This window comes from Varanus komodoensis, unplaced genomic scaffold (genome assembly GCF_004798865.1).
Source record: "Varanus komodoensis strain SLA01 unplaced genomic scaffold, ASM479886v1 scaffold32, whole genome shotgun sequence".
Taxonomy (NCBI): domain Eukaryota; kingdom Metazoa; phylum Chordata; class Lepidosauria; order Squamata; family Varanidae; genus Varanus; species Varanus komodoensis.
The window spans coordinates 3,217,681-3,244,164 of NW_025335798.1; the positions used below are offsets into that span (position 1 = coordinate 3,217,681).

Sequence of the window (26,484 nt, forward strand, 5' to 3'; positions counted from 1 at the left end):
TTGTCTTTTTATTTAATTCTGTTGTATTTTTGGGGAATGCATAAGCAGTCACTCTACAGTAGACATATGGGTACATGGGATGTCAACCTTCCTTCTTCCACCATGCAGATTCATCCAACTACAGAGGATAACAGGAGTCAGAAGAAACCACAACACATAGAATTAGAATGGCATCACCAGTCAGTCAACAAATTAGGGTTGAAAACTGCAGTGAAAATCTTTACACATATGCATATACAGTCACACAAAATAATGTTGCCTGTGTAGATTATCCCCACATTTCTGGAGGATGGAAAACCCAAATGTGTCATGTGATCTGTATAGCAAGAAAAGTGGCAGTCAGCTAAAGGACAACGGTCCACTTGAGAAGGTATTTTACTACAGCACAAATGGTACCAGTAAGCCTGGGACTGCAAGGTGTATTGGGCTATTCTTCCCTTGGAAATGGGTTGATGAAACTGATTAAACTGTTAAAGATAAAAAGGCAGATGTATAGAAAAATGGACCAATTTCTTTCCACACCCCAAAGTACAGGGTTGGCAACCTGGGATATAGTCCAAAGCATCTGGAGGGTAACTCACAGAAATCCTAGCCAGCCTGATCAATGGTCTGGGATTATGGGAGCTGTGAGCCAAAACATCTGGAGGATATCAAGCTATCTATCCCTGCCGTAGTACATCCACACATAACTGCACTGTTAGCCCCATGAACTAAGCCTGTATGCTGCCCAGCACTACGAGACCAGTCAATTCTCCACATGCAGATAAATTAAATGGGATATCTTAATGCAAGCTGCCAGAAGTGAAGAAAAGACATGTCGAAGGTTATGCTGATGGAATCTCTAATACAAAGAGAAGGAGTGTTAAAAAAGACTGTTTTGTGCAGGCTCTCATGCAGTTTTCAGATTTGCTTCCAGAATTGCCTGAAACCAGATTCCATTGAGAGACTCTTGAGTACCTGTGCTTGTATAATGTTTCTGTCCAAATAAGGACTCTCCTCCAGACAGTGGTGTAGTGAAGCCAGGGCATGCAGGGTTGAAGTGCCTTGTTGTTCTGATTAGCAAGACTTCCTTGTTCCCCCTGAGCTTAGCTGCAATTCTCACAATAACTTGGGGTTGTGGGGAGAAGGCATTTTCCCAGCAGCAGCAGTTTCTTGTTGGGAGGTATCCCTGTGGTAATGCAAAGTATTTTGGAGTGGCTTGGTTTCAAATGAGCAGCTTAAATGCATTAACCTCACATAATGCCTTTTCTAGGAGATGAAAGCTCCTAGAACCAGTTTGTTGATATGGATCAGCCCAGCTGCCTGAATGTTTGGACTCTCTTTGAGGGGTGGCTACAGGAACTGGTATGATGAGCGCCTGCATTTCAAAACGTATCCCAAGATCAGCACAGCGGCATTGTCTCTTGAGCTACCTGTTTGCCACATTCATGATTCTCCAAATTTCCTCGTGCAATGCCAGGCTCCTGCTCTGTCCCCGGCTCCAATTCTGACTCCAGCTTCACTGTTCCCTGGTTCAGCAGAAGGTCTGTGGCTTCCCCTTCCGAATGGTACAATTCTTCCAGGCCATGAACATTCACCATCTCTTCTTTGTCTTTTTCAAGGGGACACAGCAGACAGAGAGGAAAGCCCTTGCACCTTGAGCATGGCGGGTGCTTCCTCAGGGCTGGAGGCAACTCATATCTTTGGGCAGAACCCTTGCTGTTTTGCTGCCAAGAATTGTCCCCTGTCTCTGGCTTGCAAGATGATGAATGGCTGAGCAGACCACGCTCCTGCAGGGTGCCTTGAAGTTAATAACAGGGTAACTTAAAAGAAGTGGGTGTTAGATATCTCTACCTTGCAATAGCTTACCTAAGTTACACCTTCCAAACAACCAATCCAAATCAATGCATTAAACTACAAAAACAGATAACAACAAGCCAATAAAACCTATCTAGAGCCAGGCCAGAAATAAAACAGATCAAAGGCCTAGTGGAACGAACACATCTTCATTTCCTGACTGAAAAACATTAATGAGAGGGCCAATCTAACCTCTCTTGTGCGGGAGTTGGGGGGTCATCACAATGAGAAGGCCCTGCCATGTGCTCTCCCTAAATGTTTCTCCTGGTGGAAGAAATCAGCACAGTAATGCCTCCATCAGTGGGGAGCTGTGAAGAAGCAACCTTCAAGTAATGAGAAAAATGACCCTTATAGAGACAGAGTTTTAGTATGGCATGTTGCTGCACCAAAATTCTCACAACCACTGCAGTAGCAATCACAACTGCTATCTCAAAAGGTTTCCCATCTCCATGGGGTATCCTTTGTCAACATGGGAACAAACATGGACGCTGCCAGTTCTTAGCAGATCTGATTATTCTCCAGAAGCAATAAAATGTCATTACTACTAATACTTGAACATCTACTGCAGACCATCTTACGGAGTTGAGCACAAGGAGGTCAAATCCCATCAAAATAAAGTACCTGTAGCTTCCTTACCCGAGACTGTGTTTTCCAAGAAGAAAGACAGGAATCCAGTAATAAAGGCTGGAACCATCAACAGAGAAAGGAGAAAGAGATCCACAGGAACCCAACCTGCAGAAATGACATCACAGGTATCTAGATATGCCATCACCTAGTGCTGTTCATGCAACATCCCTCTAAGTTGTCCCAACAGAACTTCCAACAGTAAACAGTTGTAACTGGAATGGATCAAACATGTATTTCTGCAAACCATTTCTGAAATGAATTGAACAGTAATCATTATTGCATAAATTTTGTGTAGACCTTGTTATAGCACATTATAATTTATTTATTTATTTAGAATTTTTGTATGCCGTCCCATTGCATAATCAGGGTGCTAGAACTCATCTATTAGGAATACTGGATACAACATCTCCAGATTTATTTAGTATATATTTCTGCTCAAAATCTCTCCCCATTTTTCCATAAAAACATGATCAGTTCTTTTCACCTTTCAGAAACAGATGCCATAGTAAAATAGCATAGAGCAGCAGTGGAATAAATACAATAAAAACAAAGAATCAGAATAAATAGGAAAAGCAAAATAGTTGTATTTACAAAGAATGAAAATCCTCAAGAAAATAACATCCTCAGGAAGCTGCCATTTATGCACTGAAAGCTACAAACTAAAAGGTAAAAGTTTTTATTTATGTTATTTATGTTATATTTTACATTGCAAGCCGTCCTGAGGCTTTTTTTGCGAATAGGATGGCATATAAATATTTTACATAAATAAATAAATAAATAAATAAATAAATAAGTCTGGCAAAGTAAAAATGTCTAACTGAATTACTATACGTTGGGCAAGGCTGAAGGCTCTGTCATTGTTACTGCAGAATGTGCTCTCTCCAGCTTCCCCACTTCCTACAGCCTGAGCATGTCAAGTCTCCAATCTCAGCACCTGTGGCCAGCGACTCTGGCGCAGCGAAGAGCCACTTTGGAACCAGCAATCCCATGAAAATGGTGAAGCCCACAATGAAGATGTTCCTGCCTGAGTCAATGTCTGTGTGTTGGAAGTAGGAGACTCCAGTGCCCACGGCCACGCTGTACGTCATACACAGCACTCCTCCTGTGGATGGTGAAGGAGACAAAGCAGCGGGATAGAATTGAACAATGGGGCAAGAGTGGGCAGCAGGGTGAGGTGGAGGAAACAAACGGTCCCTTGCTATTCAACAGGGCACCCTGAAAGTGCACCTGCCCATTTACAGTGTTGCTGCAGGTGCCTGGGGTCAGTGATAGATTGCATAATCACCTTCTCTTCTGGTTTCTCTTCTGACATTGGCGTAAAGTGGCCAATGGCAGTGTGAAATGCCTCAACCTGGGGGCAGGGAGATGCAAGAAGTGAAGAGAAGGGAGCATTGATTACCATGAATTCCCAGAGGAATGGTGGTAAGGAGTCTCACAAGCCGGGGAGACAGGCCCAGCAATACACATGCCAATGCGCTGACCCACACTGAGCGAAACGAAGTTGCCTGGAAATGGGAAACGGCGTAAGAGAGCTTGCCACTGCCTTTAGTCTGTTCAGTGTATGTTAGTTTTTCTTTTGTTCTGTAGTTTTTTCTATATAATTGTATATGTTGGGATAATAAAAATTAAAAGGAAAGAGAGAGAGAGCTTGTCACTGGCAAGTTACTTCCCCACTGAGCTGGCCAGGAACATCCTCTGTGCATGTTTATCCCACAGATCCTCAGCATTCCTCAGAGTGTCAAAGCGGGGCCTGCACTGGAGGGAGGAAATTGTTGGAAAACCTACCAGTGCAGAATGGACACCTTGGTGGGAGAACTGACTACTCAGCATAGTCCATGCTCTTCAGTCACATGAAAGACAGGCCTACTTTAGCCTGTTCCATATTCCCCTCTCCCTTGAAGGGGGACATTGGACATGTTGCCAAGGCAACCTATGAATGGGCAGAGTCCACAGAGCAGCTCTAGGAGGTTAGCCTTCCCAGTGCTCAATTTACTGGGATGGGGCGCAGTTGGGGAAACTAAATGAGATCCATATGCCTGACCCATGCTCCTTCCTACCTGGGTCAGGCTGCCAGCGCAAGCGTTGGGCATGCTGGACGCGGTTCCAGATATGCTCCCCAGCACGGCAGACAGGAGACTGCCGAGGCCTTCGCAACAGAGCCCTCTGTTGCATGAATGTTGCGGTGGGGGTGGATCCCGGAGGGCCTTGCTACACAGCAAGTAGCAGCCTACAGAATTCACACTTGCAGCGAGACCCATAGCAGCACCGATGCCCACTGCACGGGGACTGAACACTGGCCAGCCCTGCTCACCTGCAGAGAGAAAGGAAGGAAGGTGAGTGAAACCCAGACAGCAACTCAACAGAAGCACAGTCTGCTCAGGCTGCATGCTACCTGGGTAAGGCATCTTAAGCCATGGGGAGTGCAAGGTGCCATTGGTAAGAATCATGTGGTGGGCAGAAGGATGTAACATGTCCCAAGGGGTTGGAGCAGGTCTCAAAATCCCACAGATGAGCCAGATTCCACAGAATGGCAGCAGAACCTATTGGAACACAGAGTGAAAGAGAGAAGCATCAGCCAATCTGTCCCTCATGCTTCCCCTGGACCCACCAAAGGAAGTGACAGACTCCCCTTTGCTACATGTGTTTAAGGAGAGGCCAGATGGCCACCCACCAGTGAAGTTGTTGCAGCAGGCTTCCTGTAGCTGCAGGTGCAGGGGGTGGGCTAGAGGAAGTTTGGCATCCCTTGCAGCTCTTTGATTCTACAAAGAACCTCAGCTGTCTCAACCTCAAGGATTTTACACATAGATTATTTATTTAGTGATACGTGATGTTGACATATATAATCTACAACATTTGGATAGCTCTCCATATCTAAGTAGTTTTCTGAGCAGCGAACAGTAAAAAGATAAAGTAGATTATCTTTATAATAAAGTAGATTATGTCAAAAAATAGGTGCATACACATAGGAAAAGTCATGCCAACAGTAAGTGTAGAGAATTGGCTTTAGAAAAGTAGGGTGGGTCAGCACATCCCAAAGCAGAGTCCTGCAAGAACCCTATGAAGCTCAGAAGTCTGCAGAGGAAAAGCACTGCCTCCTTGAATAAGAGAGGCATCTGCAACACATCTGATCAATGCAGCACTTCAGGGTAAAGCGTCCCTAACAGATGGCTGTCCAGCTGCATCTTGAACACCTAAAGTGTGGGAGATCCCATGGCTTCCTGAGATAATTGCTTCCATTGTCATATTGCTCTAATACTCAGGATTTTTTTCCTGATGTTCAGTCAGTACTTGAAGGGTGCTATCAAATCTTTCCTCCATCTTCTCTTCTGAAGACTAAACATGCCCAAGGTCTCTTCTTGCAGAGCTTTGATTCCAGTCCTCTGATCATTCTTGTTGCCCTCCTCTGAAACTTTTTTCAGTTTGTTTGCATCTTTCTTAAACAGCAGCACCCAGAACTTGATGCAGTACCTAAGATGAGGCTTAACCAATGTCGAGTAAATGAAAACTAGTATTTCATGTGATTTGGAAGTGATACTTCTATTAATGAAGCCCAAAGTAGCACCTGCCCTTTTTGCAGCCACATCACATTGTTGATCTGTATTCAGTTTGTGATCTGCAACTATTCCAAGATCCTTCTCGCTTGTAGTATTGATGAGCCAAGTATTCCCTATCTTGTAATTATGCATTTTTGTACGTGCAGAACTTGGTGTTTGTTCCTATTAAATTTTGTTCTGTTGATTTCAGCCCAGTGCTCCAATGTCTCACGATCTCTTTGAATTGTCTTTCTGTCTTCTGGGATATTAGCTATCCAACCCAGTTTTGTGACATCTGCAAATTTGATGAACATTCCCTGTACCTCCACATCCAAATAATTAATAAACATACTGAGGAACACTGGTGCAGGAATGAACACCATAGTACCTTGTTCATTATCTCTCCCAAATCACCAGGATTCCCATGGGCAACAATGATCAATATGGCAGCTTGCATCTGTGGTCTAGTTATACCCCCATAAACCCCATAGAATAAGAGGAACCTGCCACCTCATGGCTCCTTCAGGCTTTCTTTAATACAGGTGTAGGCCACATGGAGCCCATGGGCTCTAGTGTGACCCCAGAAAACTTTTCTTGGTTCCCACTGAGGATCCTACTTTACCTACTTTTATTTTAATAAAAATTAACAAGTTATGTTTCATATGTTGAATATCTTATTAACCCCACAGGTCAGTTGCAAAAGTAACCAGCTCATGTGCAAGGATTACGCCATGCTGTAATTGTCAATTTAGGGCATTAAAGATACAGGTGATACCAGGGGTGGAAGGACACAGACAGTAGAGAAAGGGATTGCAGCGGGATGGTATCTGATGAATCCATACTGAAAACATGTGCAGAGCTGGGCCTCCCATTCTAAGAGAGAGTCCCTTGTCTTGGCTCCACTGGCAGAGGGGCAGCCGGCAAGAAGCGAGGTGCTGTGATAGCAAAACACTCAGCGACACAAGCCTAAAAGAGATGGAAAGTAGGTGACATTCAGCAAAGCATTGCCATAGGCAAAGCACATTCAATCATAAGAAGATATGCATATACCAGGAGCTCCCTCTTCGGAACAGTACAGTTCCAAGGGGTGTCATGGTTCAGTTGACCCAAAATAGATGCCCTCTTCCCTCATACTTTCTCCTGTTTCCATATTTATGGTAGGAAAAAAATCACAGATCAAAACAACAATGTATCTTTGATAGAACTATTAGGAAAATCTAGAACAGATTCAAATGAGTTCAGATTTCTCTGAACCCAACTTGTAGATTCTAGAGTGCATTAGCTTTTTCCAAGATGGGCAAATTCTGCAGACTTGGACTTTTTTGAAACTTGGGTGGGCAGGGAGCATTTATTCAAATCTGCATTATTGCAAATGGAATGATATTCTCATACATTCATGAAAAAATTCAAATCTGTCAATGAATGGCCACAGAACGAAAGATGTCTGCTGGTCCATAAAATACAGACACAGCAAATTTAACAAAGCCCATACATCTCTAATCTTTGGCATTCTGCATCCCAGCACTAATAATATTAGAGCAAAAACTAGTATAGAAATGCAAGTTTAAAAAATGTGACATTCTGAACACCTACTTTGAAGGAAATGTCAGAATTCGCAAATATCCAAGCTGCACTTAGTTTTCATCGCAATGAACTCAGATTCTGAATATCTGACATCTGGAGCTTCATCCTCAAAATTCTGGGAGATTTTTTGTCCCATTTAAATTAGGATTTGAGAAAGTCGTCACATTTGAACATCTCTGAATTTCTGATTTCAGCCATAATGTGCCCAGCTTCCCTTCTGCTGGGAAAAGCTTGAAACAGAATAGTTGGAGTTCCCCACCCAAACAGAGTTCTTTCTCCACGTACCCTATCCATGCCACCTCTCATTTATTTAAAATTAATTATTCATCTTAAACTATGTTAGGACACTTTTAAACCCTCAGCAGACCTCTTGTTATTGGGTGATATTGGAGAACGGCACCTAAGCTTTTGGCTTCTGAAAAGCTTTTCTTCTGAAAAGGGCTAGTTATAAGAGTTTTCAAGAACGTACAGCAGAGCTACTCCCCAGTTCTCAGAGCAGAGAAGAGCAGCAGGCCTGTATGCCGACAGTCCAATGACAGACAGGCTTGGTGCCAGAACCATGGGGCCACAACGATGGGCAATCCACCCACAGGCTCCAGACACCCCCAAAGCCAGCTGCACCAGAGCCGAGACTAGCACTGCGCCAGAGACCTGGGGGGGAAAGTAAGAGAGGGAGGATTAAATTATAAACCTCGTTACCTGCCTCCTCAGGGCTACTGGCCCTATCCTCTTTGTTTCATGCAGGTAAGAAAGGCTGGCCCTCCCATTAGGCAGAATGTGACATCCTCAGGCTGCAGATTTGGGGCATCACAAAAGGAAAGCAAATAGTTGCTTGTTTAGTGTGATGCTATTATATTTCTCGTTCCAGCAAGGGAGAGAGGTACAGTGGGGGTTTTTGGCCTCGTCTGTGGCCTTTGCAAGGACATTTAGCCAGGCATATCTCATATAAGGGGTGAAGTTCTTCCTTCCTGTACCAGCTGCCAGTCAATTCTATCAGATGATCCCATATTCCAGCATTGGGTGGTTTGGGGTAATTTATACTTTGACCTGGGGTTGCAGGAGGTCACCATTTGCTGTGCTACCTCAGGGAGAAAAATGTATTAGGCTGACCCGTCAGGCAAGATAGAGTGGGAGGAAATGGAGGAAAACACTGGTGGGAGTGCTAGGGAGGGACTGGAAGAGATGACAAAGCAGGCAAGAGAAGCGTCTGCCAGTTTCCTCATCCCTTTGCCACAGTGTGGTGGTGAATGCCTTTCTGTGCATCACAGTGGCCATAGGACATGTCATGTCATGTCATGTCACAACAATAATAGTGCCATGAGGCCAGCACGACCACCATGTTGATATCTAACATTCAAAGGAAGCCAAGACACCGAGACTTCCTGGGATCTGTTTGTGCCACCCAAGCCAGCCTCCTGTATCAAATTGAACAGTTCAAAGTGGCCAACCTCACAGAATAACTGGTCCCAGTTTCTTGTGTTTTCACAGTCTGGCCCAGCACATACATCAGGAACTTCAGTGCCTGGAAGGGAGAAAAGTGTAGAGTATGTCATTGATATGTATAATTTAAGGCTAACTAGCCACTGAAGTACAGAACACAATAAATAGAAAAGGAAGACCCAGAATTCAGGCTAATGAGAAGATAAAAATATGATAACAGCCATGTTGGATTGGATCAAAGGCCATCTAGTCCAGCATCTGGCAAGCAGCTGCTAAGTGGATTGCAGGTTTCATGAAAGTGATCTGTAGAACTCACTGTCTCTAGATGGAATGCTGCTATACAGGACAAGCAAGGTTTTTAAGCAGGATGGGCAATTTGGGGTGGTCCAGGGGTCAGTTTTCAGTCCTTGGATTGTTCTGGGGGCCACACTGCAGCTGCTGCATTGCTTGTAGTAGCAACATGAATTGGTAGCTTGCTGCTGAAATTCATTGGCAGGCACAATAGAGCTACATTTAACATGAAAACAACCTACATTTGGAACGTTTGAATCTCTACAGTGGTTTGCCACTGACATTACAATGAGGCAAATTTGACATTACAATTTGCATGGCTTAATATCCCTGCAAAGGCCAAGGTGACATGGATGGCTTTTGAAATCTATGGTGGTATCAGTTTATCAGTGGCTACCAATTATGACAGGCAATGAAATGTCCAAGATTCGATTCCTCACACTATTCATCACTGCAGGATAGGGACAAAGCACATGGGATAGCATTACCTCCATGCTTTCTCATGAAATTTGGTAAGACACACAATCGCCTGGTGTTGGAGATGGACAGTTGGGCGGGATAGTCAATACACTGATCCAGAAAGACATGCCCCCCTAACTTGCCTTTCTGGATGAGTGCAATGGCCATCTAGCCCGCCTTTCTGTCCCCTGCAGTTAACATATGACAACTTATTTGAATTAACATGATGACAGAATTTATTTTTGAAATATGTGATCATCCAACACTAAGAAGTGTACTTTTGGTGCAGCCATACAGGATCTACTGAAGGCTGGGTCTCATCATGTGATGGAGCCTTTTGCTAGATCCAGCACTCAACGGAAGTGGCACAGGAAATCTTGCCATCTTTGCCCTGTGGTTAAAATGTCCTGTGCCCAGTGACTATGCAGCTGGAAGAGATACGCTAGTCCATTACTCACTGTTTCCTTTCAAATGGTGAATGGGAGCAATATGTTGGGTCAGTACTATAGCTGGGATGAGGAACTCAAATGATGGAGCCTGAACCAATGGCAACCTGCAGAGAAGAGACAAGAGCAACCATGCTGCAAGGAGTGAAACATGTTAAAGATCACTTTAGGCAACTGGGTGTTGTTCAAATATTTTGAACTACAGCGCCCATAATCCCTGTTCATTGGCCATGCTGGGTGGGGCTTCTCAGGGGTTGATCCTGAGCTGTAGAACTCCCTGCTGAGGGAGGGTATGTTATCTTTCCACTTGTTTGCTCCCTCTGTTGTCTTCCATCAGTAATCAAAGTCATTTTATTCAAACAGGCTTTTGGCATGTATACAGTTCTGTTGAGTTGGGTCCTGTTTTCATTTTCTTGCTGTGTTACTGCATTTGTTTTATTATTCTTTTAATCACATCCTATTTACCAATGATGATAAGCTGCCTGGGGTGCCATTTTTCTTGGTAGAAAGGCTGGGTGCAAATCCAACCAATAAACCAAGCAAGTATGGGATCTGCAGTGCAAAACTTCTGGAGGGAAGGTTGCCTACCCCTTGCCTATGGTAAGGAACTTTTATCCAGAGCTCACATAGAACTGGACCAATTTCCAGAATATTACCCCCAACACCTTTCCTCAGCTTAGGCTTCAAAAAGTATAATAACCCAAATGGAGTCCCTGGCCAGTAAGAAAAAATGCCCCTCCACTAAGCAAGGCTGTGTGATTGGGAAGGGTCAAGGACCACTGAAAGCCGGCTTACCTGGCCCCCAGTCCGCACTGTAAGGCTGTGGAAATGCCACAGGCAAAGAGGTTGCGTGCCAGAAGCTCATCCCAATGCGGCGTCCCACTCACTTCTTCATGTGGGAGGGTGGTGATGAAGAGAAAGTGAAAGATGCAGAGAAAAGACACCTGGACCAGGAGATGCTGGTGGGGAGGGGTGGGGGGAGGAACAGCAGGCTGTGGTGAGCCTGAACAGCACCCAGCCACAGACCCTTGCCCAAAAGTCGGCATGACGCACCTATAGAGCCACAATCTTAGCAAGGCTTCTAGCCCCAGTGACACCCCTGCTCAGCCATTCATCTCAGCCAAACCCACAGTTCCACCTTTAATCCATCCCTAGCAGTCCACGTCAGGATACAGCAGCCCTCAGTTCTCTAACCCAGGTGATTCTCACCCCACTGTCAGCCCTCAAACCTTGACTCTTGGCTGAAGCTGAGTAGCCAGGAGCCTGGAATCATACTTTGCCTGTATCTAACCACCAGATGCTGGACCTTTGCACATCTGTCATGGCCCTTATCGCAAGGCGGTTCCCTTTTCTTCAGGATGTGATTCTTCTCAGCTGCAGTGCTACCTTGCAGCAACCCAACTCACCTGCAAAGCCAACAAGCAGCTCAGGGGCCAGGCAGGCAGTTTGGGTTCTGAATAAGGATGGGGAAGGATGCTCCGGGAAACTGCGTTGGCTCTGTTCATGCTGTCAGCCTCTTCCTTTCTCTTTGTGCTGTCCTCCTGCCCGGAAAGCGGCCTAGCAACGGGATATATCTCCAGCTCCTCCCCTTCCTTTGTTTGCTCCCTTCACTGGCAATGATACATGCCTGAACTTCCACCTTTGGCCCTTCCAGGCCACCAACTGTTAGCCATTAACTTGGCTTGCCCAGTAAACCCCCCCCCCCCTTGCTGTGAGGAGAAAGGCCTGACCAAGCAGGGAGGAAACCCAAGCAAGCTGGATTCATTTGCGACAGCATTGCCATGGGCCATGCTTGACCTACTGAGAAACATCTTCAATTCATAAGTATAAAATATAAGCCGTTTCATTTTTTGCCAGCTTAATTATTCTGCATCTCATATGGGTTGAGGTAGAAACACCACCGAGGAAAAAGAGAGCTGTCTGGGTTGGGAAAACAGCTTAGATTAACCAATAGGAACTGTCAAGGAGAAATTAGGTGGCCACTCCTTTATGTCCTTTAAAAAAAGGGGAAACACATTATTAAGAAAGGATATATTTGCATATGACTTTTTATGTGGATAGATTCAAATTTATAAAACATGATTGTAAATAAAAATGCAGTACATCTCACAGGGTTTGGAAGGCTATGACCAGGTGACGTGCATGCCTGACTGCCCTGTGCAAAGTGGTGATGGTTCTTTATTTTTAAGCTGGATTTGACTTGAGTAACCTCTCTAAAAGAGGAGCTACAACCACATTAGCGGGACAATCAGTAGTAATTTTAGGGGGGGGGGAACCCAACCTCTTTGGGGTTTGGTGTTCACAAGAAGAGAGGGGCAAGAATTGGGGTTCTTCTTCTATGGTATAGATAGCCATTTTCACACATGACAAAAACCCCAGGATTTCTGAATGTGCCGTCAACAACTACTGTGAATCCTGGCCTCCTCAGAGCAGTGTACCTGCAGGATACATCATACTGTACATGCCTTCCTTTTAGGTGTACACATAAACCATCTTAGGCAGCTGTTTGAAGTTACTGGTTTATTTACAAAATTTATATACTGCTCCATATTCCAGTATACACATTTTGGCGCAGAACAATAAAAGAAAAACAGATAAAATATGGTAAAAATGAACATCAATACAACTGTAATGTGAAGTGATTCTAACTCTCTGATGATCCCAGAGTTGTGTACCAGTGGTAGTGTCAGAAAAAGGCCAGCCATTCTGTAATGATGCTTGCTTGCTGTAACTTGCAGGAAGACCATACACAGACTGTTTCTGTGACCCAACAACTATGGCCTCAGCCAGGCCATGGGCCAAAGGCCTCTTGGCAGCCTTAACAATAGCTTTGGGGCTGCTGGCAGCAGCTCCTGATTTAGGCGCTGTGTGTTTAAAGCTGTAGATAAAAAAATGAGTGAAAGTTTTACATGTCTAAGGCTGCAGATCAGTTAGTCAGTTAGAAGCTAAACTGAGACACCTAGATGCTTGGAAAGTAACACCTGGCATAACTGCAAGTGTTAAGGGGAAGCGGTTATCAGAAAACTTTCACTAACTCTAACCACAAACTAGGTCTGGGTGACATCTACCAAGATCCCAAATGTCTCAAGAAACAATTCTTAGAAAAGACCAGCAAAACACCTGACTACAAGACCCCACTAATGACTTTCTAAAGATGCCATGGCTTGAGAGGCCAGGATTGGCCGATCTGGAACTGGAGAGCACTTGGACATGTGCAGTCCAAACTACTTGCCAATCTGTAACCTATAAAGACCATGCCCAATCCTTTGCTTGTTGTCAGCCCCACTTTTGGGCACACTGTTGACCTGTTTTGCATGCAAAATAAATGGTTTAAGGCTCTACTGGGTGTTGCTTCCCTTTTTCCTAATAATTGAGACCCTTCGGGGGAAGAGACCAAGGGCATTTTTGCAACTGTAGCATCCACTGGAGGTCCTACATAGTTATTGTTACATGCCATCATCTCCGACATATGGCAGCCCTGCTCAGCAATTCCAAATGCAAGCCCGTGGCTTCCCTAATGGAGTCTATCCATCTCATATTTGATCTACCTTTGCTTCTCTTGCCTTCAAATTTCCCTGGCATGATTGCCTTCTCCCAGGAGGCTGTCTCATGATATGCCCCAAGTATGACAGCCTCAGTTTTTCACTTTTGCTTCCAGGGAAAGCTCTGGCTTGATTTGATCGAGGACCCACTTGTTCATCTTTCTCAGTCCAAACTTGCAAAGCTGTCCTCTGACACCATGTTTCAAATGCATAAGCCCTGCACAGAGTAGACCCATTGAAATGAATGAGATTCATATTTCTAGTGAGTAACTTCTCATTCATTTTAGCAAGTCTACACTATGCAGGACTAAGAATAAAACCCAAGAGATTTCCCTCAGCCATGTTCTTCTCACAGTCCTGTGAGAAGGGTCAGTCTGAGTGGATTTGAGTCTTGGTCTCCCTGAGATTTTAGGGAGCAATCACTGTCCTCATACAATGGACCTCAAATGTATATTTATTCTCCAACCTCTCTCGTTTCAATGATGCATGCCATCTACCCCAAAAGAGTGGCCTCAATCAAGCCTGACAAATGGCTGCATTGCACTTCAAGGAGCTTGTTGAAAAGCTTAGCCAATCTATAGGAAAGTAAGGCGGCCTGTATGCAGAGCTCTACAGAATGAAAAAGCAGAAGCTGGATTTAGCCTGGTGACAGGTTTTCCTAACTTCTTGTCTCTAGAGGTGCTGAATGACTCTCAGCAGCCCTGATCATTGTCTGTGCCTGCTGGGGCTGTTGGGAGTTGGTGTCCCAAACATGGAGTACACCGGATTGGGGAAGGATAGTTTGAAAAATTATTATAGAAAGATGCACCGATAACTTTCATATTATTCTAAATTAGGAGTGTGGCCCTAGATTTTCTCTGATGCGGCTTGTAAAGCTGGTGGGTCTGCTCCCATTTTCCCCCACATGCCAGTTGGTCTAAACTATCTCAGGAAGAAGGTGGAGAACAATTTATTCTGTCCACTGCGAACACAGCAACCATTTTAAATTCTAGGCAGACTGATAGACTTGTCTTGGTTCGAAGCAAGAGAAACTCGAAACCTCCTTTATCACAAGTTTTCATGCAGTTTAGACCAGCTTCTGATACAGGTGGATTAAATACTTTTGTTCACTTTCAGTGAATGCAGAAGACTAGAATGTGGCTGCTGACTAGAATGAAAATCTATTATAGTACTTCTGTCTTGAATCAGATTTTTTTGGTCCTCATCCAGTGCAATAGTATGCCCAGAACCATAGCATTCTCTTTACTTTCCAAGACTTTTCTAGCTTAACACTTTTAGTACTTTTTAAACTATTTGTAGCTATGTTATTTTCCAATGCTCAGTTTTCTCTTGATTTTATTCAGTTTGATTTTATGCTTTTTTTATATTTGTGATTGTGATCATCCAGAGAAGCTTGGGTAATGAGCTCTGTGTTAAATACTGCAAATGCATTTTAAAGGAGAAATGAAAGGCGAGTCCAAAGCATGGGGTTATGAAATAGGCATAAATGAGACCAACGTGGGATGAAACATGACAAAGCCAGTGTCATGGAACTATTAGACTGGTAGGCAGCATTTGATGCTTCATCTGTCCAATTGGGTGGAATTCAGCTTGTTCCAGAGGATTGGGTTTTCAATGGAAACAGTGTGGTGTAGTAAAGAGCATGGGACTGGGACTCAAGACAATCTGGGTTCTAGTCCACACTCAGCCATGAAGCCAACTGGGTGACTTTGGGCCAGTCACAGACTCCCAGCCCAACCTACCTCACAGGGTTGTTGTTGTGGGGATAAGATGAAGGAGATGTAAGCTACCTTGAGCCTTTTGTAGGAAAAAGGAATGATATAAATCGAAAAATAAATAAAACAGGTACTTTTATATCCAGAACTGCCTTTGGAAGAATAGGTAGGTTTGGTGTCTCAGAGCACTTATCTGGATGTAGCATTTATTTATTATTTTATTTATTAAAACATTTTTATGCCGCCCCATTCGCCGAAGCCTCGGGGCGGCTTACAACATAGCCGCCCCGGGGCGGCATTGCAAGAGTCATTTCAACTGCTGCAACATGTTATATGTAGCCCTGTCCCTGAAAATGGTCCAGAAATAGCTGGTCCAAAATATAGCAGCATACGGAGTGGTCAGTACCATCATATTGTATCAGTACTTATCCATTAGCACTGGTTTCCTGTCCATTCTTGGAGTAAATGCAGAGTGCTAATCTTTAAAATCAGGTTATCTGCAAGGTTACCTACCTGCAGAGGCAAGATCATCCTCTGAGGCTCTTCTGCAGGTGCCTGTGTCAAATGAATGCAGTGGGTGGCTACTAGAGAAGCCATTTCAGAGGTGACATGCCAGTTGTGGAATACTCTCCCCAGAGAGGATCACCTGCCCCAATAGCTCATGTCTTTGCTCATCCACTCATTTTCTGTTAACTCCAATACAAGATCTTTCCAACTTTGTGGCAGCACCAACCATTCGTCTAAGAGGTGCCGCTCTGCACATCCACGTAATGTGGGGAGCTCCAAGGAAGTGATGTTAATTATGGTCTCAGAAGGCAACACTTTCCACAGCTTTCATGGGGACCCCAGGTGCACCACTACAGCAGATGCCAGTCTTGCCTATTTTGTTGCCTTTGTACTTGGCTGGCAATGATAAAGGTTAAATGGCCCACAAGATACTGCTCTTCCCCATCACGACACAGTCATATCACCACCCTCAGCCCAGAAACAAAGTAGTGCTTCTTTTAAGATGATCCATTCCCATCACTTTGTGGCTTTGCCTTAGCACAACACTGGAAGAGGGCTCTGTCAGAAGTACTCCCCTCTTGTAGTCAGTGCCAATGCCAGATAGTGATAGGGAGCACTACACTACAAGGTGCCGAACAAAGAGTTTAAGGGCAATATCCTTCATCAGGGGGAGCCCCTGCAGCATGCAACCATTAGGTACCTGCTGGTTGGAAGGATTGTTACTAATGACAGGGCATACTAAAGCGCTATGAACAACTGAACATCTGTAAAGCCTCAATATGAACAATGAACATATATAGAACCTCAGTAGGACCTCTACTTCATTTTGTCCTAAGAGGCAGTGGGGAGGAATGAACGAGACTGCATTTGATGGCAAAGCTGAGGGGGTCTAAGAGAAGACACACGAAGTGTGTAAGACACTGGAGAAAGACAAATGTTGAACCCAGCAACTGCACAGCAATGTGGAACTGGTAATTTCTTCCTTCAGGGAGCTACCCTGTAGAAGGAGACAATAATTCCTCACTTCCACTGTGCCATGAGTAGTGCAAAGTTACACCTGTTACATATAAGCAGCAAATAAACAATGCAGAATTTGGCTAAGAATGTCAATTTACTGCTTTCTAAATTTTTGTAATTAAACTGAAAAAGAGTTCCTCTTATCTTTTAAAATACACACAGTAGCACCAGATACTGTTCGAAAAGCTAAATGCTCCCTTGATAGAAGGGGTCAGAAGATAGGGAGTCTGGAACAATCCTTAATCCAAGCCCTGACTTTTAGTCCTGGCCCAAACATACCACATTCCATACAATGCAAGTTTTGCAAACTTTGGAAGTGGAGCCCATTGTGACTTTAGATTACACCCGGCCTCCCAGCACAGGAAAAAAAAGCAAGAAGAGATTGGTGGGACTTGACTGGGGTTTACAACAGAGAAAGAGAGAGAAACACATCAACAGCTACCTTTATTAGAAGAGATCCCATCTTCAACAGTGAAAAACTAAAGCAAAAAGTGCTGCTAAGAATAAGGTGAAGAAGTGACTGCCATCCCTCCACCCCCTCACACCCCAAGAACCAGAGGGAGCAGTCAAGCAGACAACTATAGGGCAGGGGTATCAAACATGAATCAAGCTGATGTTAACAGGCCCTGAATCAGCCCCTGCCACAGTCAAATGTCACCCTTTTCTTTCCAGCGCTATGGCTGAAGAAAACCCCAGGCTTGCTGGCATGGTTCTGACAGAGCTGTTGCCTTCTCCACTGAGGAAAGCAGATAGTTTTAACAGGTCAGGCCGACAGGAATGAGTTCACATATGATGTTAATTTTTTGCTATTTGCACACTGGCCTTGATGTAAAGAATTGCTGGCATTGGTCACTGTGGTACTGAGTCACCACAGATCATCATATCAAGTGCCTGTGGCAAAATGCCACACAAGAGAGCCAAGTGAAAAGGTGACTCATTGGCCCTGATTCAAGCAGACCTTATCTGTAAACTCACCCAAGTTCTACTCATGGAAGAAAAGTCCAGCCAAGCCTCCAGAGCAAGTAACAGGCTGAACTGAAATGGATGACAGGGTACAACAGACCCAGGCCTCGCTTTTTCAGTCTTCATTCTACCAAAGCCTACTCCTAAGATGGGATGACTCTCTCCAGGAAATGCTTTGTGGCCTCTAAGCACAGCTGCCAACTTGTGGTGTGGAAGGACAGACAGGTCAAAATTGCACCTGGTAGGGAAGTTGGCTTCCACTCGAACAGACAGCCAATGACCCCCCTCCCTGCCCCTTTCAGCCTTTCCTGCCTTGTGTGCTGTGCCTTTCAGATACCCACAGCATTTCCCATTGAGGCATCCTCCAGCCCACCCTGAAGTCGAAGCTAGGTCTCCTCCCCCCAGCCCTAGCTGGGGAACATGAAAGCCTTCATCCTTCCCAGCTCCAAAGCAGCCTGTATGGGGCACTGTTGAAGTGCTGGTGGTTCAGGCCAGTCTTTGCAGTTAGAGGACACAGGAAGGTGCCAGCCCCGGCAGGAGCAGCTGGTGCAGTGGGCAGCAAGTCCAATAGAAGCCAACTGTGGAGCTGAGTGGGTGCAGACTGTGTGGTTGGCAGCCACACAGGTGATGGGCTGACTGCAGCGTGGACAAAGTGAACGACTGAAGGGAGCTGGGGGTGGGTAAGAGAATGCATTAAGGACGCTGCTCCACAGGTAGAGTGCTGCAGCCATAACACCATTGCTTCCTGGCTGTTGTTGCTGTTCATCTTGAAAGGTTCTGTTCTCTGCTCCTAGGCATGGAGAGCTGTTAGGTAGAACCAAGTTGCGAGCCAGACGTTGCACTGGAGAGGGGAAAGGCAAGCAGGGAGCTAGAGTAGCCCTAGGGCTAGCAAACTCAGTGGGACCGGCCCTCTTCACGTACACAGTGTGATGTACTACTGCAGCTGAAGCAAGGACAGCAGCGATGCCTGTCAGGTACACCACACCAAGAATGCAAGCTAGCTGCAGAAAGAGAAAGTAAGCATGATTAAGTACTGTGCCTTCTGCCCCCAAAGTCCCCTTGCACAGAGCAACCCAGCTAGGTCCAGGAAAATACATTGTTAATCACTCCTCCTGAATCTTCTCCCTTTCAGGCATGGAGGTGCAGGCTATTCAGCCTGTGAGTGGAAGGGAGGGCTGCCAGCTGATAAGGCAGGGCTAGGAAAAGTGTGACATCCGGATATTGTTGGACTGCAACTCCCATCAGCCTAAGCCAGTATCGCTAACGGTAAGGGCTAATGGAAATTTTAGCCCAATGACATTTGGAGGGCCACATGTTCCTGACTGCTGTAAAAAAAATAATCATGTATTTCTGTCTAGATCCCATTATTTACAGAGATAACGTTTGCAAAGCTTTTTCAGTAGTGTCATCCAAAGTGTGAATTTTGGTTCTTGAGAAGGCTGGTTCTGGTTTTGTGGAGTTTTTAGAGTGAGTGGACAAATGCCGCTAGATGTGTTATCCTTTGCATGTGTGTATATCTGCAGTTCTTAACCATGCTGTGGTTGATTTTGTTGGTTTCTATGTTTTCAGCCACTTTCATCTTTTCTTCAATTAACAAGTTGAAGAGCATTCTGAGTTGAAAAGTAGCCTAGGAACTGTACTAGTAAAATTGGTAGCTTTTCATCAGGCAATAGTACAGACATAAACCCCTGTGAGGTATATCAGATCCTAGCAAGTAGGATGTTTATGCATTCATTTCCATTCTTTCCCCGCACCCCAAGAATGGATAGCTGATTTCCTCACTGCCACGCCAGTCCTCTTTCCTCATGCTGGATGCAGCCTGCTCCATCTTACCTTAGCCACCTGCTGGTAGAACTGACCCAGGGTTTGGTGCCACAGGGTTTGTTCCATTAAGACACACAAGTCAGTGTAAGTGAACCAGCCACGTCGCATGCCCTGCCTCTCAGCCACACTGCAAAAAGGAAAGGAGGAATTAAAGCCCTTGCCCTAAGTCGGACATCCCATTATGACCTTATGTCCTGGAACCACAAGTAGGAACAGTTTCCCTTTCTTGTTGCAGAAATACTATGCAAGACACTGGCAGAAATACTATGCAAGACACTGCTTCCTTTGTTTCAGGAGCTTGTCACTGTTGGCTTTGCTAAGAGCCTGTTATGACAGCAACAGATTCCAACCATTCAGAGAGACATCATTTAGCACCACACAGATATAAAAGCCAGCAGTAAATGCAGTCTTCCACTTTCCCTTCTGGCTTTCCAGACCAACTGTCTGGCATGGATATGGCTGCCAATTCTAAACCTGGAAGGATCCCTTTTTAAGAACTCAGCACAGCTGAGTGTTACTGTTTGTTGCTACATTAAGAAGCCACAGCTAATTGCCTAGGGCTCTTCACAGAGGAGCACTTTCACTCAGGTCTTGCAATGTTGCTACAGATTACCAGTTATCTTCTAAACAGAGCACAAGAAAAGGCATTCTGGCCATGTTCAGCCCATCCAGGATGGACAGTGACTATTGATCACACACCAAAAAAGGACAGAGGCCAAAGGATTTCTTCTGTTTTGTTTTCTTGTGACTAAAGGAACAAAAACACCTACCGTCCCTCCAGCCAGCTGAGCACCTCAAAAAGCTCCTTGGGATCTGTATAGAGGCTCCAGTCCTGTAGAACATGGAAGGAATACTAAGTTAGTGAGGTAAAATTGTGTTCCCATCCCTGCACTTGCAACAAAGCTGGACCAAATCTCAATGGAATTTTGCTGCATGGAATACAGGAGATTTCCTACTGGAAAACTGGAAAGGGACAAATAGCCATGTCCCCACTTTAATCACATCTAACAGGAAAAAATCTTCTCCAATGCTGCAAGGAAAGCCGTTGGAGTAAATCCTAAGAGCAAGCCAGGTAGCTCTCTTCTCACTGAACCTGTCCCAATTTGTCAACATTTCAACAGTAGTGCTGATTTCATGCACATGGAACAAATGCCCTCCCCAAACTAATGAGTGAGGCACCTATCCTTATTTCACGTGCTATCAAGTTAAAACCACTCTTTTCAGCACTATTTGTTTGAATGGGGGATTGTAGCCTGCTGTGACTATTTTTTAAATGCCTGTTTATCAGTGATGGAGATGATGATTTATTACTACTGTTATTGTTACAGTGTTAGAATTTTAAGACTAAACTGCTTCACAAATGAACTGTTGTAAACCACTTTATAAGCTGCAAAGACTAAGATTTCAGCTAAACACCAAACCTTAGTTCCATCCTTATGATCACACTGATAACATGCATCCCCTCACACCTTCTAATCCCAGCAATCCTCTGAATGTAGCATGAAACAACAGAGGCACGTGCAGCCCTCCCTTTCTCTCACATGGCACTTATGCCAGAGCCTTACAATGGCACTGAGGAAATTCCTCTCCAGTGTGTTCATGGTCTGCACATCCACCTTGCCAGCAGCTCCCCATTCATCATTGAATACTTCTTCCTCTTCCCCTTCATCATAGAGGTACTTGCTTGCAACCATCTGAAAGCAACAGATATTTCAATTGAGGAAAGATGGGGAATAGATACCCTGCTTTTTTAAAGGGATAAGCTGAAGATATATTTCAGTCCTCCCAGTTTCTAAGGGTGGAAGAAAACCTCGTGCTCACCTTCAAATTGCCTATGTATCAGCACCAGAGAGCGGGTATGGGGAAATCTACTAGTCTGTAAAGCTGGTGTGAAGAGTTCAACATCCTCAGCTGAACAGATTAGAAAAGGGAATTCCATTCACAAAAGCAAAATAATTTCAATTAAAAAGGAGTTAAGTGGCAGAATTGCAGATAGAAAGGATAAGGGCAGGGCAGGTAGCCTATTGCAGACAATCCTGGCTCATGTTACCAAAATATAAATTAAAAATGAAGGTATAGAGAAGATGGGGGAAGAAGATAAGTATGCTGAAATTCATAGCACAGAGAAGCATCAAGGCCAGGAAAAGGAGAAAATTATTCTAACCATGTATATAGCACTAGCATATTTAAAGCATTATAAAGCAATAATCTATTCAAAGGAGTACATATAAATCAGTCTTCCCTACCTGATGGCCCCAGATATTTTGTACTACAATTCCCATTAACCCCAGCCAGGATGGCTAATGATTGCAGGTGAAGGGCACTATAGAGCAAAAGATGTGGAAAGCACTGCTCTGGGGAAGGCTGACATAAATAATGTCAGTAATCCTCACAAACTATTCCATCATCATCCAGACCTTGGCATTATCCTAAAACTTGAGGCAGGAATCTGAGACTTGGAGATCAGCAGCTTAGAGAGAGTTCAGGGGCCAAGGCAAGGAATTTTTGACACATATTTCAACTAGGAATTTCCTGACACATAGTCTTAGCAACTGTACCACAACACTACCAGGATGGGAATCCAACATTAAAATCAGAGACTCCTCAGAGCAGGGTTTTGTGTGTTTTTTTTTGTTTTTGTTTTGTTTTACTGTGGACAACTATAAAGCATCATTGACAACAGTATACAAAAAAGTCACACATCATTTTGGAACGTAGTCCTCTTCCTACAGATCCGCTGCTTTGCCTGCCCCATCCCAACTTAGTTGCTCACCATGGAGATCAAGAAGAGGTCAGAGGATGAGATCTGCTTTAGATATTCCGGATTGCGGTGTCGAAGCCTCTCAATGTAAACCAAAGCCAACATCATGGAGCAGGGGGAAATACAAGCCTCCCTGGGAGGAAGAGTTAAGAGGAACCATTTATTTCATCAGTCAGGCCAACAACTTAACCTTCACTTCATGAGTATTTGGGTGCTTGAAAAATCCCATCCTGGGGTCCCAAGATTCTAGCCTTCTTCAAGGCCATTCCAGCTGTACAGACAAGGCCTCCTTAAACTTCCTCATATGCCAGGGCAGGCAACATGCACACCCATCCCCCCAGTAGCCTTCAGGCTCTTGAAAAATGCCCCCCAACATATTTTTCTATGGAAAACATGGTCTCTAGAGTACTATGGAGTGCTACAAATGCCAAATCTCCACTTTCAGGAGAGTGGTGATTTTTTAAATTAGCTTTTGGAAGACTACTATGCAAGGCAGGCACAAGCGTAGAGGGCAAAAATGGTCTCCAGAGCCCCCAGAGTTGCTTACCCCAGCTATATATACTGAAACTTGGTTATTGCACAATTTCAATAGCTTTATCTGCAGTCAGTCTCCTTTTAGACCCTCAAGAGATGGGACTTAAAGAGATTTGGAAGAAATAAAGAGATTGGGCCACAAAGCACCTCAACATGTCACAACAGTTAAGGAGGAGGAAGTCTATGGATTTTGCAAGAATACAGCCCTTCTCTGCAACCAGAAAAACCTCTCAGAGCACAATGCTATGCATGTGTTTTTCTCTCTAAATTTGTTTAGGATTATATTGTCAGGATTGAATCCACATCTGCTCATGTTTCCATGCACTCTCAGTGATGTTCTGAAGGCTCATAGTTTACTTTCTAACTTGTTAACTGCCTTCAACAAGTATTCCACTTATCTCATGCTGAAGTCAACTCCCCAGGCATTATTCTAGGCAACTGCCTTGTAATGTCTCTTTCCCTACTCATTCTGTCCTGCAAAGTAGTACTTCCTCTTAACATCTTTTATTTTTCAAATGAAAAGCTGATTTTATACAAAAATACTTGTTTACTCTGCATACCTCCAAATAGTTTTTATTTGAAGTGCTAGTTGTAGAACTTGTACAGTCAAGCTACTTCAGGACCTTAAAACTTTCCAGCTCCCATACATGGGCCTTCCAACTTTCCTTTTTCCTTAAAGGATGATATTGCAAAGTTATTACTATGTATAAAGGTAAAGGTTTCCCCTTGACGTTAAGTCCAGTCATGCCTGACTCTAGGGGGCGGTGCTCATCTCTGTTTCCTAGCTGAGGGAGCCGGGCGTTTGTCTGCAGTCTCCGTGGTCATGTGGCTGGCATGACTAAACACTGAAGCACACAGAACGCTGTTTACCTTCCCACTGAAGCAGTACCTATTTATCTACTTGCATTTGTATGCGTTTGAACTGCAAGGTGGGCAGGAGCTGGGATGGAGCAACGGGAACTCACCCTGTTGTGCAGATTCGAACCAGCAACCTTTCAGTCAACCAGCCCACCAGCACAGCAGTTTAAACCACTGTGCCACCTGTATATGTACCTTTATAATTGACTGGATACACTGCCTTATCCACAGAGAATAGCATGAATGAAACTGCACAAATCCAAACATCCATTTAAAAATAAAAGAAAAAAGTCTCAGCCCACAGTAAAAAAAATGTAGCTATGGGATACAGAAGAATGAAAACAGCTGAAAAAAATTCTGAGCCATACCGGGAGACATGAGACACATATTTTTTCTGGAGCCTCCGAATGGGACTTGGGGCAGCTTTCTGGAGTAATTCCACAGCAATATCTAGAAAGGAGGAAGAATCAGGATTCAACACTCTTTGTTCAGTGCTCTTTGTGCCCCGGCCACACCAGTGTCCTAGTGCATACCTCTCCTTCATATACAATGGAAACCAACACCCCTTTCAGAGCTACTGAAAGAGCTACTTTCCCCTGTAGCCCACCTGGCAAAGAATGATGTTTGGAAATGGAAAGTGCCAAGTCAAAACTGGAAGAACAGAGAAGAAATTTCACCCCTAAGATGCAGTGCCCACTTGGAGAACCACATTATAATTTGTGAGGTTATATAGTTAACATTTATTACCAGAATAATGTGACAGCTGGATAGAAAGATTTGCCCATCAGATTCTGAATATATTTACTTGGAAACAAAGTTCCACCGATCTAAACAAAGTTAAGCATACATGAGTCTGGAGTCTTATTAATTTACTGGTTACCTTCCATTACCGATCGCAGATGATCATGCCACTGGTATAAATGGATAAAGTACAAATTACTTCTCTGGCACATCCATTGCATATTTAACTTTACATTAATAGGTCTGTATAACAAGTATGAGCAATATTCCATAAGCAATAAAAAGCCAAACATGTGTAACACAGGTATACAATGCTGAAGCAGGCACTAAGAGTAGAATAAATTTCTGTATCTCTGCTATCTCAAAACAACCCTTTCTTGGATTCTTCTTTTAAATAAGCAGTGGGTAACTGCTGGGGGGATGGGGGAGGTCTGGGGAATGTTTCATCCTCTGGACTACCCTGCCATGGGCACAGGATTTCTTTTTAAATTTCCCCCAATATGCCATTGGCACCGCCTTTAAAAACTTTTAAAAAAGCCAATTTGAAGGGTGGCATGCATGCATCATCAGGGGCCACGTGTGGTTCAAATGCTACATGTTCCCAGTCCTGATTTGAATGATCTTTCAATAACCCTTAAGATCCGGGCTGGAAGCCATTCTTTGGGAGACCTCACTGAAGATTAGGAGAGTGGCTACCTGAAGAAGGGACTTCTCTGTGGTGGGGCTCCAGTTATGGAATATGCTCCTGATAAAGGTTCACCTGACACCAACACTTCATTCTTTTTTGAGCCAGGTTAAGACCTTTTTATTTTCCTATTATTTTAAGGTTTGACTATGATTTTAATTGTGGGGTTTTATTGCATAAGAAATTATTTGGATGCTGTGCTCTATTCTGCTTTTTTGTAAGACCATCCCAAGACCTCGGTAGTGGACGGGATATATAGTTTTAATAAATAAATAAATGAATGAATGAATGAATGAATGAATGATCTGTTTACTGCAAAAAGAACCCAGTATGAGTAAATGGGTTTTGGAGTGCAGCATTAGGTATTTCCAGAAAAGCATAAAATCATTCCAGATATCTTTTATCTTGGCATTTCTGTCACAGTCCATGAATCTTTCCAATTTGACAAGATGAGCCAGACCTGCATATACTGCAGAAATTGCTGGTCAAACTTTGAACTTCCAACCCTTGGAATACTTGTCTCTTAGCAACCACCAGGGATCTACTGAGTCAGTCTTTTCCTGCTAGTTCAGGCTTGCATTTTAGCATCCATTATACCTGATCTAGCTCCAAAAACAAAAACTTTTTAAAAAAATCACAGGACTCATTTGCCAGATTAGCTGGGAAGAATAAATATGGGGGACAACAATCAATTTACATATTATATGGAAAGAAACTACTGTATGCTACGCTGAACATCCATAAATAACAACGGACCAAATGAAATAGAATCAAATGAATTAAAATAAAATAGACATCTAGTTCCTCAGTTATAAGGAAATAAAGGCCTCAGGTTACTCTTATAGTCTTCGAGAAGTCAGAGAGATGAAATGAAGGAAGGCCCTGGCAAGGTTCCCTCTCACTTTATCAGAGTCTCCTTGAGCAGCCTCTCAAAGATGTGCTCATAAGATCATCCTGCTACTTGGCTCTCTCACCTCTACACTCAGTTTATGACAGTCGATTCTGTAAAGCTGCCAAAACATCCAATTTAGTTTATACCACTTGATGCAAAATGCTTGCACAAACTATTAAGTGTTCACATTCATTCTCTCTCTCTCTCTCTCTCTCTCTCTCTCTCTCTC

The 26,484-nt window shown here is 44.0% G+C and overlaps 2 protein-coding genes across 5 annotated transcripts in view; both read right to left on the bottom strand.

Moving 5' to 3' along the window:
• On the bottom strand, window positions 1-11,885 carry SLC23A3 (solute carrier family 23 member 3). 4 transcript variants are annotated; one of them, XM_044438498.1, is made up of 12 exons: window positions 11,012-11,885; window positions 10,229-10,323; window positions 9,029-9,102; window positions 8,050-8,231; window positions 6,839-6,962; window positions 4,856-5,003; window positions 4,521-4,774; window positions 3,863-3,968; window positions 3,398-3,565; window positions 2,473-2,568; window positions 1,413-1,780; window positions 1-118 (listed from the first exon to the last, which is right to left on the bottom strand). In XM_044438498.1, exons 1-12 carry the CDS (start codon window positions 11,260-11,262, stop codon window positions 83-85), a joined length of 1,902 nt encoding a protein of 633 aa, XP_044294433.1. In that variant the 5' UTR covers window positions 11,263-11,885; the 3' UTR covers window positions 1-82. The 4 variants fall into 4 exon arrangements, 3 of the variants coding, with proteins under 3 accessions (XP_044294433.1, XP_044294435.1, XP_044294436.1); XR_006415524.1 differs by having other exon boundaries at window positions 71-118; window positions 958-1,780; XM_044438501.1 differs by lacking the exons at window positions 1-118; window positions 1,413-1,780 and adding an exon at window positions 1,803-2,159.
• A 5,539-nt stretch (window positions 11,886-17,424) lies between these two features.
• The window catches only part of CNPPD1 (cyclin Pas1/PHO80 domain containing 1), a 12,555-nt gene continuing 3,495 nt past the window's right edge, over window positions 17,425-26,484 (bottom strand). The window contains exons 3-8 of the mRNA XM_044438503.1: window positions 24,306-24,387; window positions 22,558-22,678; window positions 21,350-21,478; window positions 20,555-20,616; window positions 19,794-19,911; window positions 17,425-18,961 (exon numbers count right to left, since the gene is read on the bottom strand). Of these exons, the coding sequence (XP_044294438.1) occupies window positions 18,368-18,961; window positions 19,794-19,911; window positions 20,555-20,616; window positions 21,350-21,478; window positions 22,558-22,678; window positions 24,306-24,387 (1,106 nt within the window). The 3' untranslated portion in view covers window positions 17,425-18,367. The remainder of the gene's footprint in view (window positions 18,962-19,793; window positions 19,912-20,554; window positions 20,617-21,349; window positions 21,479-22,557; window positions 22,679-24,305; window positions 24,388-26,484) is intronic.

Bases quoted from the DNA above. Each gene is read 5' to 3' on its own strand.
- SLC23A3 (XM_044438498.1), bottom strand. From the start codon at position 11,262: ATGCCGACTTTTGGGCAAGGGTCTGTGGCTGGGTGCTGTTCAGGCTCA. The intron at 10,324-11,011 runs GTAAGCCGGCTT...TCTTCTCTGCAG, and splicing joins CAGTGCGGACTGGGGGCCAG to GTTGCCATTGGTTCAGGCTC. The intron at 2,569-3,397 runs GTGCTGAGATTG...TCATTTCTGCAG, and splicing joins GCCAGAGTCGCTGGCCACAG to GTTGGGTTCCTGTGGATCTC.